The sequence below is a fragment of the Hippopotamus amphibius genome, chromosome 8, assembly GCF_030028045.1.
Source record: "Hippopotamus amphibius kiboko isolate mHipAmp2 chromosome 8, mHipAmp2.hap2, whole genome shotgun sequence".
Classification (NCBI taxonomy): Eukaryota; Metazoa; Chordata; class Mammalia; order Artiodactyla; family Hippopotamidae; genus Hippopotamus; species Hippopotamus amphibius.
Window position 1 is genome coordinate 10412017 of NC_080193.1, and position 17116 is coordinate 10429132.

At 44.8% G+C, this 17116-nt stretch overlaps 1 protein-coding gene across 3 annotated transcripts in view; it reads left to right on the top strand.

The window, feature by feature from the left end:
* SPPL3 (signal peptide peptidase like 3) overlaps positions 1-2909 on the top strand; it is a 92398-nt gene extending 89489 nt beyond the window's left edge. For 2 of the 3 annotated variants that reach the window (XM_057744824.1, XM_057744825.1), the window contains exons 9-11: positions 194-393; positions 1487-1596; positions 2345-2626. In XM_057744824.1, the coding sequence (XP_057600807.1) occupies positions 194-393; positions 1487-1596; positions 2345-2416 (382 nt within the window). In that variant the 3' untranslated portion in view covers positions 2417-2626. Of the gene's footprint in view, positions 1-193; positions 394-1486; positions 1597-2344 lie in introns of all 3 variants that reach the window. The other variant, XM_057744823.1, reaches the window with a different exon arrangement.
* Positions 2910-17116: the final 14207 nt, after the last annotated feature.

Sequence of the window (17116 nt, forward strand, 5' to 3'; positions counted from 1 at the left end):
AGACCTCTATTGCCAGTACTCTTTTGGCTTTTAATCTGTAAACTCTTAAAAACTAATCTTGTTAAGCCAGTGGAGGTGGCCACCTACCATTCAAATTAGTTCTTTGACTACTTAGAAAGTGAACAGACCTTGCGCAGGAGGAGAAATGGGGTTGTAGAGGGCAGCACTCCTGACGTGTGACACTATGTTCCAGCTCCACTGGCAGTCACTTCTCTATGTTGGGCATTGGAGACATCGTGATGCCTGGTCTCCTGTTGTGCTTTGTCCTTCGTTATGACAACTACAAAAAGCAAGCCAATGGTGACTCCTGCGGTGCCTCTGGATCCGCCAATATCTCTGGACGCATGCAGAAGGTTTCCTACTTTCACTGCACCCTCATTGGATACTTCGTAGGTAAGAGTACCAGAGAGACTGCATGTGGTCCCCTCTCTGGCTGTCCTCCAAGCCATGGAATTAAATCAGGTCTTCTGGCTGCAGATGCTAGATGGAAGGAGAGCAGTGACTCTGGTTGCTATTGTAAACAACCACAAAGGAAGGAAAAAAAAAAAAACTACTGACCCATGAGATGAAAGATGCTTTCTGCGTTGGCCAACAGCCTCGTTCCCTATCCAGTAGTATGTTTGAAGAACAGTGTAAGAAAAGTGTGGTCAGGCCTCAAAGTTGAGAACACCTACCACACAATGATTGTGGAGCAGTTTGTGTGCGTAATTAAATCTTCAACTTGAGTTTAATAAACACCATGTTTATTTCCTACTTCATCAGATACTTCCCTTCATCTGCTCTAACATTTCCATCACCTCTGACCTCGGACTCTCCCTTGGCTAGTTTTTCTCTAGCCAGCTCCATTTCGGGCAGACAGGAAGAGATGGTTGTAATTGGGCTAGTAACCTGTCTGCACTCCAACAGCTACGACAGTGAGTGGAAAGGAGCACCTTTCTTGCCTCTGTGCCTCCTACTGAAGGAGCACTTCGCAGTTCCATGGCGCTTTCATAGGCCTGGGTTGATTTCTACTCCACTAGCTCTGAGTGGGGCAGGGCAGCTGGTGTTATCCCCATTAGACAGATGAGGAGGCCGAGGCTCAGAGATGTGAAAGGCCTTAGCCAAGGTTACACAGCTGTCATAAGCAGCAGAGTTGGAACTTGGAGGCAGAAGACCTGGGTTCAAGTCTGTCATCATATACCACAGGAGACAGAGGGAGACCAGGCACACTCAGGGCTGAAGTGAGGCCTGGAAGCAGAGACGTGGGCATGGAGTGGGACTTGGGCCACTCACGGGTCCTTGGAATTCTAGGTTTTTAAAAGCTGTGCTGCTCCCTGTTTCTTTACCTGCTCAAGCTGGGCATTTCACTCTCTACCATTGGATGGAATGTGTCACATTAGAGCTATATAATCTCAGGACTGTGCCAAGAAGCAGCCAGGTAACGGAGGCTCTCCTGTCTTGGGGCTGCCCCTGGGAGTTACTCACAAATGTTTCTCCCTCCCCACAGGTCTGCTCACTGCTACTGTGGCATCTCGAATTCACCGAGCAGCCCAGCCTGCCCTTCTTTATTTGGTGCCATTTACCTTATTGCCACTCCTCACGATGGCCTATTTAAAGGTGAGAGAGGCAGTTATAAACCAGTGAAAGCAATAACATGGCATTGACCCTGGACTTGGGTATGTATTCTCCTTGCTGGAGGTGGTTCTGCTTAAGACCCTAGGCTCTGGATCTTTTTGTTTTTGTTGTTTGTTTTGGGGGGATTTTGTTTGTTTGCCTGCCTGTTTTTGCTAACCTAGCATAAGCAACCTCTTCCAGATTCTTACAGCCACTGGCCAAAAATACTAATGAGTAGACCCTATTACCACCTGGTCATGGATTAATTAACTGAAATCCCTAAAGCCCCACTGCAGAGACTTCTGTTTCTCTTAAAAGAAGCACCCTATTGCCACCTAATAGCTCTTTTAATACTCTGCATTAAAGTTTGGAAATAATTAAGAAATGCATTGTAAAAACTAAGGGCATTATCTGATTTACAAGATTTATATTATATTATTTATATATCCACATTTTACAGATGAGGAAACAGGCACAGAGGTTAATTATCTTGCCTAGATCATCTGAATCATAAATGATAAAACTGCCACCAGGACAGAGTTGGTAAAAGCCCTTCCCCGCTCAAGGGGCCTAAGAGCCCTTCTAGTGAATTCTTCAAAGAATGATGGGTTACTTTCCAATGAGTGAAATTTGAATGTTCATTGATTCTCCACAGAAGAAATCTGATCTGAGATCAAGAGTCAGAAAGGACTTGTAGATATGTGTGCCTCAAGTTTAAATCTGTGACTTAGTGAAGTTCTTTCTTTCCCAGGGTGACCTACGGCGGATGTGGTCTGAGCCATTCCACTCCAAGTCCAGCAGCTCCCGATTCCTGGAAGTATGATGGATCATGGAGAGCGACCAGAATGGCCTCTTAGTCCTTTTCTGTCAATGCGTGGTTTTGTTTCCTCTTAGAGCTGGCCTGGTACTCGGAGATGTCCCTGTCTAAGGACTGCCGTGTGACCGGATTTTGCATTTGCAGGAGCGAGGTTCCTTCTCTTCCTGCCCGGGGGAGAGGCGGAGCCCTCCTAAGTGACAGGCCTCCCCAGCGCCTCCCTCCCCCGTTCTTATGGGTCTGCACCAGACTGTTAACCTTTGGGGGACGGAGATGTGGCTGTTCAAACTGACAACGGCAAGGAGTCGTTCTATATACCTTTGAACACTAAAAGGAGGAAAAACATTAGCAAACTGGTTTCTTCAGTGAACCCTCAAGAACTTTGGGACCAGTTTCCTATGGGGGACTCGGTTGCAGAGAGCTGAGACAGAAGCTCTGCGGCCGTTATATTCTTCTTTCCTTTTTTTTGGATTTATTAAATATTTTCTGTGGTGTGAAGTGACTTATTAAATCCACAGACATTGAGTGACTTCTTACAACATACACTTAAGAATTTGTTGTAATGAGTTCATGTCCACCCAGATGTTGTGCTGGCAGTGAACGAGGGCACGGTTTTATACATACATACACACACATGCACATAGATATATATGAATAAACAAAAATTAAAACCTGCTAAGGTCATGCTGTGTAGCAGACAGGGGCTTGCTGTAATTTTTAGCATGTAGAGCAGTTCACGCTGGCTTCCTTGTGTATGGATAAGCTGCTGTCTTTCCCTCCACAGCTGAACGTGCAGTTAAAAACCAGTATAGTATTTGTACTGATATACTCATGGACTTTAGGGGATGCTCATTTGGTTTTGATCAGTGTAGCAAATTAGGGATGAAAAGTTAAAACTTTTGGCCCTTTCTTCATTTTTACAGGCTTCTCCCTTGCAGGGTTTTTGGTGGTTTCTTCTTGAACCAATGCATGTATTATAGCAGCAGGTGTCTTTGTGCTTTCTGATCATAGTAATGTACTACTTGTAAATACATTTTTCTATTTTCTATTTTTTTGTATTTTTTTTTTGTTTTTTTTTTGGGCATTTTGTTTCATTGGTGTGCTGTATTTTCCATGCCCTCACTCCTTTAAGAAAAAAAAAAGGAAAAAAGCAACACAATCCTGTCCTTGCTGTTGTATTATAGTCTTGGTTTACCTGTGGTGACAACTGGGTATTGGGGACAAATGTCAAACGCCCTTGGAGACGGGCCCTACATTCCAGGAATTATGGTGAGAGCGAGCTGCTGTGACCCTTAGAACTCGCCATGTGCCATGGCCTTGGCTGGAGAGCCAGCGTCCCGGCAGTGAGTAGTGTGAGTGGTGTCCACAGCCCGCTGTTTGGAGGCAGAGAGAAGCCTGGGATTGGCCTGCACACCTGAGAGCAGGGGTTGGAGAAGGGCTCACGTGTCCTGGGCTCTTCCTTAAGCTGGTGACCTGTGTATAAACTGGGGTGCCATGGGCCCCGTGGCTGGAGGTCGTGGTGGGTGGCGCTCACAGGCGGTGCACGTGGCGGTCAGGACGGTGCGCTTCTCCGTCATGTCTTCAGATCCTGCTGAAGGCTCTGTTTTTTGTTGTTTTGTTGGTGGTTTTTGTTTTTTGTTTTTTTAAATAAATGATTCTTTTCTAGCCTTTGTTACCTCATCTTCACTTTTGCTTGTTGGTACCAAACGGAGCTCCTGTCACCTCCTACCTGCTCTGCCTGTTCAGGAGACTGACAGGAAGCCTCTGTCTGTCTCCAGACGGGGTCCCCTGCAGCTCTGGTTCATGCTGTAGACGTCAGAGGATGGAGGCTTCTGCTGTCCACAGAACTCAAAACAGCCTCTGGATTTAGTGAAGCCCAGAAGTATACACCTCGTGTGCTCCCTGCTGAGCAGCTGTACTTCTTTCTTAGCCCTCAAGGATGCTAATGGCTGATTAAACAGGAGCAGAGCAGGAGGTGGGGGGAATCTTCCAGAATGACTCTGATTAAGGGAAAGTGCCAATAATAGTTAAAAAAAATAATATTCTGGCAGTTTGTTGTTTTAATTTTTTTTAACTTTTCATTACAAAACTAAATTCCAGACAGAAGGAATGGAAATTTTTGTCGTCGCTTCTGTGCAGGTCTGGGTGAGGAGAATACCCAGACAGGACTCCTGAGTGTAATTTGGATTCCAGTTGTAGTCTTCAGAGCCCTTAGAACTTTGGCAGAGTAACCACCAATGTTCCTTTTGTTTTAAATTAAACACAGGAGACATGCTAGAATGTGCCCCGTTCTGGAGGTATCCTGCTCTTCTGATGGGGAAAGGTTTGGGGCAGGGGGGTGCAGTTACAGCACACGCTCTCATTTTCTCCTTATAGCCTCCCTATCTCACCTGCTTGGTATACTTTATGTCCTGGTCATATTTTTCCTGGTTTCTCAGATACTCTGAGTTCTGGGGTTTTCTGTATAAGAAGTCTCTTGCATTAGGCATGTTGACAAAGTTCCAGCATGGATCCCCTTCCTCCCTCCCTCCCTCCCTGGTCTGGGGATCTTCTCCCCGCAAAGTCTGCATGTTGGAACTCTCACTTATTCATAGTAACTTTCTTCCCTCTCATTTGAGCTAATGGAGATGTGGCAGCAAAGTTTATCCAAAGCCCAGCACGTTCCATTACTATTATTACCACTTATGCCTTTTCTGAGTGAGACAGCTACCCAGCTCCCTGTGTAGGAACAGTTCAAACTGGGACTGGGGGGAGTGGGGGACATGGTCGGTTACTATCTGAATTGCCTCTGTAGCATGCCAGCACAGGCCTTGGTTGAGCAGGTAAGTTATGTTACCCACAAGAAGAACAAAAGGACAAGTTCTGTGTAAGGATGGAGGGAAGGGAGTTCTGTTTTGCCAATAAAGTGTTAAAAATAGAATCTGCCGCGTCTGCGTAGCAGCTCTCGTTACTGCCGACCAGATCCATTGTTGTATGTAGACATTTGTGTTTTGTAAAGCCTAACATTTATGTCAGAGCCTCGGAATGTAGCAGTTTTGTACATATGTGAATGTCAACTATGCAATTCTCCTTCTCCACAGAGGCAGGTCAGTGAGCACAGGCTCAGAAGGAAACCAGCCCATTGTGCCTCTGGCCTTCCAGTGCATACTGGCCTAGACAACCTCCTTCCTTCACTCAATTCCATTTCTTTGGCAATTTCCATCAATGAAGTCACTTCGAGAACAAGGGCTCCTAACATAGGTGTCGGCCTTGCTATGGTGAAGAGCTGCAGATCTAGTAATAAAACTCGGGCCCTCCCCTCTTCTCGGAGGGATAAGCCAGGTAAGAGGCTTTTGTTTTTGTTTCATTTTTTTAATCCAGAAATTATTTCTATTCCTATGCAATTTACAGCCTGCTTTCTACTTGCAAGGCTCTTAACTTCTTCAGGTTCGGAATCCAGCTTCTCGTGTGGAGCCTCTCCCGGGACAGAACTTTTCCTACTCCTCCTTCTGATTGTGTCAAGCCATAGTTTGTTTCCTCCCCACCCTTGTCCTTTGGAATTCAAAGCCCTTTGCCATCCATTTGAGGTAATTCAGTCATGTTTCACCTTAAGCTGTCTTAGTCACTGGGTGCTCTTTGAGCAGAACCAAACGTCCTGATCCCTGCCCTCATGGTCTAATACAGGCCATGCTTCAACTTGCTTGACGTGTGGGGAAAGGGGGGTGGCGGGCATCCCCCCACGAGGTTACTCAGCAGCGCGGCACAGAACTGCAGCCACAGCTTTCCGAGCCCGGCTCTGGGCCCAGCTGTGAATGGCAAAGGCAGGGCTGGCAATACTGTTTCACAGCACTGGGTGTGCCCTGCCAAGAGAAGGTTGAAAGCAGGGCTATAAGTGCTCCTGTTTCCCGGACCATTAGTGCATGTGAAGCCCGGTGCTCCTGGTGGACGCAGGCCAGCACTGGGCCAAACGTGTCCCTGCCAGCTGAAAGCAGCGCCAGGCACGGTTCGGAATTCTCACTACTTAGAGCCGGCGGTCAGCAGGCACTTTATCTCAGTGTCCTACGGGCCGTTGTGGAAATTATAACTTCACGAGGTGCTCTTTAGCTGTGTAGAGCTCTCTTAGGTATTTGAGTTATTGCAGCTTCACTTGGAAGACTCAGGCTTAGTTGCGCTTCCTTTCATTTGGATTCTGCCTAGTCAGTTTCTTAAGTTCCAAAAAGTCTGTCCCCTGTTGGGTAGAACCTGTAAAACCTGCCACTGGTTTGCAGGCAGACAGAAGCTCTGAGGGGTCCTGAAATAGGGGATCCCCTGGGCTTCCTCTAGCACCCACTGAGTGCTGGGATTCTCGCTAGACCCCAGGAAGACAGAGGAGTGGGAAGCCTGTTAGGGAGAGGAAACATGGCTTGAGACTGAGAGTCGGGAGGTCTGCCAGGCAGTGGGCAGCAGACTTCTGCCTTGTGAGGAATGAGACAGGAAGTGGGTGTCCAGAGCACAAAGGCAGAGGGCAGCAAGGTGGTCCCTGCCAGCATTCCAGCCTCGGGATTCTGGGGGCCAGTCCTCTGCCTTGCCACAGACTTGCTCCAGGCAGGTTACACATGGGCTTTCTCACAAGAGTTCACTCAGCCTACCGGGCCTTCCCGGGTGTGGCAAGCTCGTGCACCTAACTTCTAGGAGCTGAAGTTTTTCCATTGGCGATAGTGGATTTCTTCACACTTTTGGTCAGTGTTGTGGCTTGATTGTTTTAGGTTTTTTCCCCTGGGTATATAGCAGCTGTGCCCAGCTGTGCAGGCTTACTGGGGAGGGCAGAAACCTGGCTTCAAAGAGGAGATTGAGGACTCGATAGCACAGGGAGGAGCAGCCCTGGCCCCTGAGATGCTGAAGCGTTCTGCAGATGAGTCATGGTCTTGCCAGCTGGACCATGGTGGAAACAGTGCTGCCTCCCCAGCGCTGTCAGCAGGTTGGGCCAGGGGCCCCGGCCCTGCCCAGAGGTGTGTGAGTGGAGAAACACTGTTACCCATCCCCACCCCACCCCCCCACTGCCCCAGCGCATTCAACAGCCACCAGTGTGTTTGGGGCCTGCGCCATTGCACATCACCTACTGGGTCTCCCTGCCTCCATCTGGCTTTCACCGTGGCCTTCACCAAACTGTTTTGCCAACAGATCTTTCCGTAAGAGCTGGTCTGGGCTGGTGGGGTGGGAAGAAAAGACAGAACTTGGTGACACATTGTATGTAGAGGGTGGGGACTAGAATATGCCTCTGGCTTCTGACCTGAACAATGAACTGCCAAAACTGAGATAAGGAAAAGAGAGGGAGTCCTGTTCTAGCCAGTAGAGTAACTAATGCTGAAAAACTGGGATAAAAGCATAGAAGTGGTATTTTAAGCCTTGGAGAATATAGAGGTTGTTCTCTACAGCAAGAGGTAGGAGAATCACCCCCACAAGGTTCTGTGCGTCAAGGCACCTGCCAGCACACATCCCTCACAGCCACACGGGACCTTGCCTTAGTGACAGAGCCTTAGTTTCTCAATCTGGAATGGGAATAAAGGTGCCTCATTTAACATATTAAATGAGTATTGGGTACTGTTCAGGTTTATTGAGTTTTTGTGTACTCCACAATTTGCCAGTCTTCATGGAGTTAAAACAATTAAAATCATTAGATTTAAACAGATACACACACTTTCGTTATTCAGATGACCGCAGCTTCTGTAATACTTTCAGTTCATCACTGAGGAAACTGGTTATCCTTCCATTCTTGAGGGGTGAAGGCTGTTCAGTCCTAGTCTAGGCTTTCAAAACCGAGTGGCTGCTGGGTAGATAATAGGGTCTCTACCATAAGGCTAGGGCAGTCCAGGGTCTTGACATCTTCCTGGACACACTAAAGGACCTGGTGCAAGGAGGGGGTGACAAGTGAGCCTGAGTAGAGCTGCCCCACGTCTGCGTTTCCTGGGATGTCTGGGCTGTCCCTCCGCTGCCACAGCTCCTCTGGGGAAGGGCCTGGCCAGTCACCCTGGTCAGGTTTTAGGAGTGGCCTTTAGGGCCTTCCTTGAGGCCATTCCTTAGAGGTCAGCTTAGGCCTTAATCGTTTTGCAGCCCAGTCTGAGCATAACTGTCACAACAGAAGCATGAAGTGTCCTCACTGCAGAACACAGAGGGGTCATGTAGCGGGTCCTGGACGTGTTGCAGGAACGCAGCTGGGACAGCTTCTGCCTAACAGATCCTTAACATTTTGGCTGCTTAAAGCCAAGAGAATCAACCTCTAACCAGATTGTGCACACAAAACAGTGTTGAACTTTCTTTGGTCCAGTGTTGACATTTTCTTCTTGTTTATTTATTTGGCTCTGCTGGGTCTTCGTTGTGGCATGCAGGTTCTAGTTCCCTGACCAGGGATCGAACCCGGGCCCCCTGCACTGGGAGTACAGAGCCTTAGCCACGGGGCCACCAGGGAAGTCCCGACATTTTTATTTTTCTATATTTTTTATTTTCTTTTTCATAATAAATGCTACCTATGCCCTCTTTTACTTTATTGTACTTTACAGCCCTGCTGCTTGTTTTGAGGGAAAAGGTAACTGCTCTACTGTAAAGCTACCCAGTGGGCCTGTATTCTCAAGTCTTAAGGCTTGTATTGAACACCCTTGGAACAAAGGACTCAGTGGGCCAAACTCCCAGCCTGTTTTCAAATAAAGAGCAGTGTCTTTCAGAGCCTCTTGGCTCAAGTCAGTCCACAAGATAGGAGAGGAACAGGAGCCAGACTAGGTAGAGGTTGAAGTCTACTCTTCTTTTTAAATTTTTCTTGGAGTATGGTTGCTTTACAATGTTGTGTTACTTTCTGCTGTATAGCAAAGTGAATCAGTTTTACATACGTATATCCACTTGTTTTTAGATTTCCTTCCCATTTAAGTCACCACAGAGCATTGAGTAGTTTCCTGAGCTATACAGTAGGTTCTCATTAGTTATCTATTTTATATATAGTAGTGTATATATATCAATCCCAATCTCCCAGTTCATCTCATGTCCCCCTTCCTCCCTTAGTGTCTGTTAAGTTTTTCTACAGTCTGACTCTGTTTCTACTTTGCAGATGAGTTCATCTGTACCATTTTTCTTGATTGTGCATATAAGCAGAATTATACAATATTTGTCTTCTCTTTCTGACTTCACTCTATGACAATCTCTAGGTCCATCCATGTTACTGCAAATGGCATTATTTCATTCTTTTTTATGTCTGAGTAATATTCCATTTATATAGGTGCCATGTCTTTCTCCGTTCCTCCATCGATGGGCATGTAGGCTGCTCACACGCACTGGCTGTTGTAGATAGCGCTGCCGTGGGCATCCAGGTGCACGCATCCTTTCTAATTGCGGTTTTCCCCGGAGTTGTGTCTAGGAGTGGGATTGTTGTGACATATGGTAACTATTTTTAGTTTTTTATGGAACCTCCATACTGTTCTCCACACCCTATCCAGCATTTATTGTTTGTAGATTTTTTAATGATGGCCACTCTTACTGGTGTGAGGTGATACCTCCTTGTGGTTTTGATTTCCATTTTGCTAATAATTAGTGACATTGAGCCATCTTTTCATGTGTTTATTGGCCCATCTGTATGTCTCCTCTGGAGAAATGTCTGTTTAGGTCTTCTGCCCATTTTTTTATTGAGTTGTTTTTTTGATATTGAGTTGCATGAGCTGTTTGTATATGTCAGAGATTAAATCCCTTGTCAGTTGCTTCGTTTGCAAATATTTTCTCCCATCCTGAGGCTTGTCTTTTCATTGATGGTTTCCTTTGCTGTGCAAGAGCTTTTAAGTTTAATTAGGCCCCATTTTTTGTTGTTGTTATTTTCATTACTCTAGGCAGTAGATTGACAGATCTTGCTATGATTTATGTCAGAGTGTTCTGCCTATATTTTCCTCTAAGAGTTTTATAGTATCCAGCCTTTCATTTAGGTCTTTAATCCAGTTTGAGTTTATTTTTGTGTATGGTGTTAGGGAGTGTTCTCATTTCATTCTTTTACATGTAGATGTCCAGTTTTCCCAGCACCACTTATTGAAGAGACTGTCTTTTCTCCTGAAGTCTACTCTTGAAAGACTTTAGCAAAGCACTTGGAAGGTTCTCTGGGTCAAGGTGGGGAAATTGGGACATCAAAGTATCATTGATGAAGTAGATGAATAACTAGTTGAATAACCCTGTTATCCCGAAGGCCCTCACCTTTGTCCTCAGCCCCACCCTACCCAACATCTCTCTTGATAGTTTGGCTGAGGACACAGCTGCCAGGCTTAGCAAATTTGAGGAGAATGTGAAACAAGGAGAAGGAACATAACCACGATCCACAGAGAGCCCTGAGGCCTCGGGCAGGGTCTCAAGCCAGACGTGGGCAAGTTTGATGGAGAGAGCCACACACTGGACGTCAGTGACGGCCTGCAGGAGTCCCCTGAGGTGCTACTACTCTCATCAGTTTTACAGAGAAACTCACCAAGCCCCCGAGGTCACCACCTGGTAAGTGGCAGAATAAGCTCTAAACACAGAATTACCGATAGCCCCCATCCTCAGAAAATACAGGTAAGTCATTAAACACTGTGCTGGCTCAGTGGTCTGCGCCTCGCTCCAAAACATTTTCAGTCCAGCCACTGCCCATGGGAAGCAAGGACTGTTACAGTCATCTCTGCCCTGGTCTTCCCACATCTAATATATATATTCCACACTGTGGGCCAGAATGGTGGTCATTCATCTCAGACTTGTAGTCAAATCTCCGGACACAATAGAGGCAGGGCAGATTTTATTATCCATGTTATAGACTGAGAGTTTCAAGGGCAGCTAATTTGCCCGAGGTCTTCCTTCCCCCAGAGCCTGGGTTCATGATCAGAAGGTAGTTACACCTGCATCTTTGGCTTAAAGAAAAGCAGGGAAGGACTGTGTGAATAACTTCCTAATGGAAATGGGAGGGCCACTGACCCTATTAGGAGGCAGGGAAGAGCTGGAGTTTGGTTGCCTGAGCCTCAGGGGACCCAGCTGCTGCCCACAGGGGCGTGCAGACCTCCCAGTCACGCTGGAGCAACATGGACTATTACTCACTGAGATAGGGCACTGCCTCACACAGGGACCAGGATGCACACCTCCTAGAAAGCCACAGCCAGACTTCAGTGTTGAAATGATGAGTCCCGCACTGCTGTCATTCAAACAAAACAACAAACCGTAAAAAACAAATGAAAACTACTGTCAGCTGCTGTTCTGATCTCCACTAATGGTGGGCTGTAATTCAAACCAATCCTCCTGCCAAAAATAACTTTAAAATAGAGATGAAATACAGAAAATATCTTTTGAAAAGCAGTGGAGAAGTTTCTGCTTCTGGTAATGATGGAAGAACTCCTGTTTGATCCAACCCTCCTATAAATTCCCAGCAAAATACAGAAAGCAACCTTAAGGCAGTGTAGAGCAACCAAATTCAGGAGAAACTGGAGGGGAGCTGACAGTTGGAAATGAATGGCACTGGGGAAGTTCCCACTTTTATGGCTTTTTGCCTGAAGACAGGCCCCACCTGGCACTATGTGGGGGTACTTAAAACTCATGTAGAAACCTGGCTTCAATAACCAAAGGAAAGGGTTCGAAACGATCCCAGCACAGTGAGGGAGTAAATCTCAGAAATGAGAGAGGGAGCCTCACATTCTGTGTATAAGCTCTGCCCAACTCTGTGATCCCTAAATATAGGTATACTCACAGAGCCGGCTCCGAGTGGAGTGGCCAGCTAAAAGAACTAAAGAGAAATATCAACTGCTGCCCCCCTCAGAGGAACCACAGTTTTAAGTTTGAGTTCAGCCAAGTTAACTGCCTACTTCAAAAATATTCGTCAGCTGAATTTCTGCAGTGTATTATTAACAATATCCAGGATGTAATTCAAAATTACTCTACATGTGAAAAAGCAAGAGAGTGATCCACACCCAGGAGAAAAGCCGGTTAATGGAAACTGACTTTGAGGTGACCCCGATGTTAACATTAACTTACGATTTTTTTATACACCTTTATTGGAGTATAATTGCTTTCAATATTATTTCTGCTGTACAGCAAAGTGAATCAGCTGTATGTATACATATATCCCCATATCCCCTCCCTCCCACCCTCCCTATCCCACCCCTCTCGGTCATCACCAAGCACCAAGCTGATCTCCCTGTGCTCTGCAGCAGCTTCCCGCTAGCTATCTGTTTTACATTTGGTAGTGTATATATATCAATGCTACTCTCTCACTACGTCCCAGCCTCCCCTTTCCCTCCGTGTCCTCAAGTCCATTCTCTACGTCTGCGTCTTTATTCCGGCCCTGCCACTAGGTTCATCAGTACCATTTTCCTAGATTCCATATGTATGCATTAGCAGATAGTATTTGTTTTTCTCAGACTTACTTCACTCTGTATGACAGACTATCTACGACCATCCACCTCACTACAAATAACTCAGTTTCGTTCCTTTTTATGGCTAATATTCCATTGTACATATGTGCCACATCTTTACCCGTTCGTCTGTCAGTGGACATTTAGGTTGTTTCCAAGTCCTGGCTATTGTAAATAACACTAGATTTTTAAATCAGCTTTTATACATTTGCAGCGACATGGACTGTTGCTAGAGATTGTCATAATGAGTGAAGTAAGTCAGAGAAAGAGAACTATCATGATATTGCTTTTATGTGGAATCTAAAAAATGGTACAAATGAACCTATTTACAAAACAGAAATAGAGTCACAGATGTAGAGAACAAACTCATGGTTACCAGGGGGGAAAGGTGGGGAGGGATATTTGGGAGATTGGGATTGACATACATACTCTACTATCTATAAAATAGCTAACTAATAAGAACCTACTATATAGCACAGGGAACTCTAGTCAGTACTCTAATGGGAAAAGAATCTAAAGAGTTGATATATGTATGTGTATAACTGATCACTTTGCTGTACAGCAGAAATTAACACGTAAATCAACTATGCCCCAATAAAAATTAATTTAAAATTTAAAAAAAAATAAATCAACTATTGTAAACATGCCCGAGAATTATAAATGCACGAATAGAAATTGTCTTCAGGGAAATAGTAATAAAATAAAATAAAAATTATAGAACTGAAAAACACCCGAAGTAAATTTAATAGATGGGATTAATAGCACATTGAAGGTGACAGATTAAAGAATCATTAAGTTTGAAAAAGAGCAGGGATTAGTAAAGCTTTTCTGTAAAGGATCAACAGTAAATACTTTGGGCTTTAAAGGTCAAGGGTCTCCATTACAAATACCCATCTCTGCCATTCTAGTGTGAAAGCACTTGTAGTAAATGAATGAGGATAAACAGGTGTGACCTGGGATGGTCCATAATTTCCCGAGCCCTGAGACAGAGCAAATAGACATCCAAGATGAGGAAGAGTGAATAAACAAATGGGACCCAATTAAACTTAAAAGCTTTTGCACAGCAAAGGAAACCATAAACAAAATGAAAAGACAACCTACAGAATGGGAGAAAATATTTGCAAATGAAGCGACTCATAAGGGATTTAATCTCTGAAATATACAAACAGCTCATGCAGCTCAATGTCCAAAAAAAGCTCCCCCCCCCCCAAAAAAAAACCCAAGCAAAAAATGGGCAGAAGGTCTAAATAGGTATTTCTCCAGTGAAGACATACAGATGGCCAAGAGGCACATGAAAAGAAGCTCAACATCACTAATTACTAGAGAAATGCAAATCAAAACCACAATGAGGTATCACCTCACACTGGTCAGAATGGCCATCATCAAAAAACCTACAAACAGTAAATGCTGGAGAGGGTTTAGAGGAAAGGAAACCCTCCTGCACTGTTAGTGGGAATGTAAATTCGTACAGCCACTATGAAGAACAGTATGGAGGTTCCTTAAAAAACTAAAAATAGAGCTACCATGTGATCTCACGTGGGTAGCATAACTTACCTGCTTAACCAAGGCCTGTGCTGGCATGCTGCAAAGGCAATTCAGATAGTAACCTACTGTGTACTCTACCCCCTCGGCCCCCCCTCCCCCCCCTGCTGCAGTCCCCCCAGTCCCAGTTTGAACTGTTCCTACACAGGGAGCTGGGTAGCTGTCTTACTCAGAAAAGGCATAAGTGGTAATACTAATGGAACATGCTAGGCTTTGGATAAACTTTGATGGTACATCTCCATTAGCTCAAATGAGAAAGAAGAAAGTTACTGTGAATAAGTGAGAGTTTCAACATGCAGACTCTTTGTGGGGAGAAGATCCCCAGACCAGGGAGGAAGGGGATCCATGCTGGAACTTTGTCAACATGCCTAATGCAAGAGACTTCTTCTATAGAAAACTCCAGAACTCAGAGTATCTGAGAAATCAGGAAAAATAAGACCAGGACATAAAGTATATCTGGAGAAAAGCATAATTCGAAAAGATACATATACCCTAGTGTTCACTGCAGCACTATTTACAATAGCCAAGACATGGAAGCAACCTAAACGTCCATTGACAGAGGAATGGATAAAGATGTGGTACATATATACAATGGAATATTACTCAGCCATAAAAAGGAATGAAATAATGCCATTTGCAGTGACATGGATGGACCTAGAGATTGTCATACTGAGTGAAGTAAGACAGAGAAAGACAAATATATCACTTATATGTGGAATCCAAAAAAATGGTACAAAGGAACCTATTTACAAAACAGAGCCACAGATGTAGAGAACAACTTTAGTTACCAAGGGGGAAAGGGGGAGGGATAAATTGGGAGATTGGGATTGACATACACACACTGCTATATATGAAATAGACAACTAATAAGAACCTATTATAGGGGCTTCCTAGGTGGCGCAGTGGTTAAGAATCCGCCTGCCAATGCAGAGGTCACGGGTTCGATCCCAGCTCCAGGAAGATCCCACATGCCGCGGAGCAACTAAGCCCGTGTGCCCAAAAAAAAAAAAAAAACCTATTGTATAGCACAGGGAATGCTACTCAGTACTCTGTAATGACCTATATGGGAATAGGATCTAAAAAAGTGGATATAGGTATAACTGATTCACTTTGCTGTGCAGCAGAAAGTAACAACATTGTAATCAAATATGCTCCAATAAAAATTAATTTTAAACAAGTTTGAATGTGGCAAAAAAAGAGAAAAAAGATTGAAAAGATACAATCAGTGTTGTTGATCTGTGGGACAGCATCAGTCTAACATACACACAACTGCAGTCCCAGAATGAGAGAAAATTAGGGCAGAAAAAAATTCTTTGAAAAAACGAATGGCTGAATTTTTCCAAATTGGGGATTCAAGAATCGAAACCACAAGTAGAATAAATATAGAGAAACCCATACCCAGGGACTTCATAATCGAACCGCTGGAAACTAAAAATTTTAAATCTTGAAAGCAGGAAGATAGAAATGGCACATTATATAGGGAAGCAACATTTCAATTATATGAAATATCCCACAACTTTGTGAGTGTATTTTAAAAAACTACTGAACTGTATACTTTTAAAAGGGTGAATTTCATGGTATGAGAATTATATCTAAACTTACCCAAAAAAGGCCACTCCATCTTACTCTCCTGGATCACACACACTGGAGGAGTCAGGTGCCATGTCACGAGGACACTCACGCAGCTACATGAAGAGGTCCACGTGGTAAGAAACTAAGCTAGGTCTCTTGCCAATAACCAGTATCAATGGCTGTGGTGTGCCGTTCTGGAAGCAGATCCTCCAGCCTGAGTCAAGCCTTCAAACTACTGCAGCCATGGTGGATATTTTGACTGTAATCTCACAAGAAACTGCAACCCAGGGTCACCCAGCCAAGCCAGTTCTGAATTCCTGACTCACAGAAACCGGCAGATAATAAACATTTACTGTGCTGAGTCACTAAGTTATGGGGCAATTTGTTATGCAGCAATAGATAACTAATAAAGCTGACAATGGTAGATATGTGGATTAAATATAAAAAGCTTTTCTCTGAATTTCTTTAATATAACTGAGCAAAAAAATTTAACATTGTATGGTACACATTGTAGGGGTTGTATAGTGTATAAAGATGAAATACCTGTAACAGCTATTGCATAAAATGTGTGTCCTTCCCCCATACCTGGCCCTGTGCATCTCTTCCATCTGGCTGCTCCTGAGTTAATCTACTTATAACAATCTGTGTCCATCAGTGGGTGAAGGAATTAAAAAATGTGATACAGGACTTCCTAGGTGGCGCAGTGGTGGAGAGTCTGCCTGCCAATTCAGGGGACATGGGTTCGAGCACTGCCCTGGGAAGATTCCACATACCGTGGAGCAACTAAGCCCGTGAGCCACAACTACTGAGCCCATGTGCTGCAACTGTTGAAGTCCACGCGCCTAGGGCCTGTGCTCCACAGCAGGAGAAGCCACTACAATGAGGCGTCTGCGCACTACAATGAAGAGTAGCCCCTGCTCTCAGAAATTAGAGAAAGCCTGTGTGCAGCAACGAAGACCCAGCATAGCCAACAAATAAATTATTTTAAAAAATGTGATACACACACACACAATGGAATGCTACTCAGCTATAAAAAAGAATGACACTCTGCCATCTGTAACAAGATGGATAGACCTTGAAGGGAATACACAGTACAGTTACCTATAAACACTAGACCAAATCTCCCCGGACTTTTGGTATTTATTAGGAGGACAGCTCCCTGTGGTGCTAGCAAACCTGGAGTCTGAGGCACACGGGTAATGCACAGGCCGAGGGACAGCATCATCACAAGTTTGCACGTTCACAG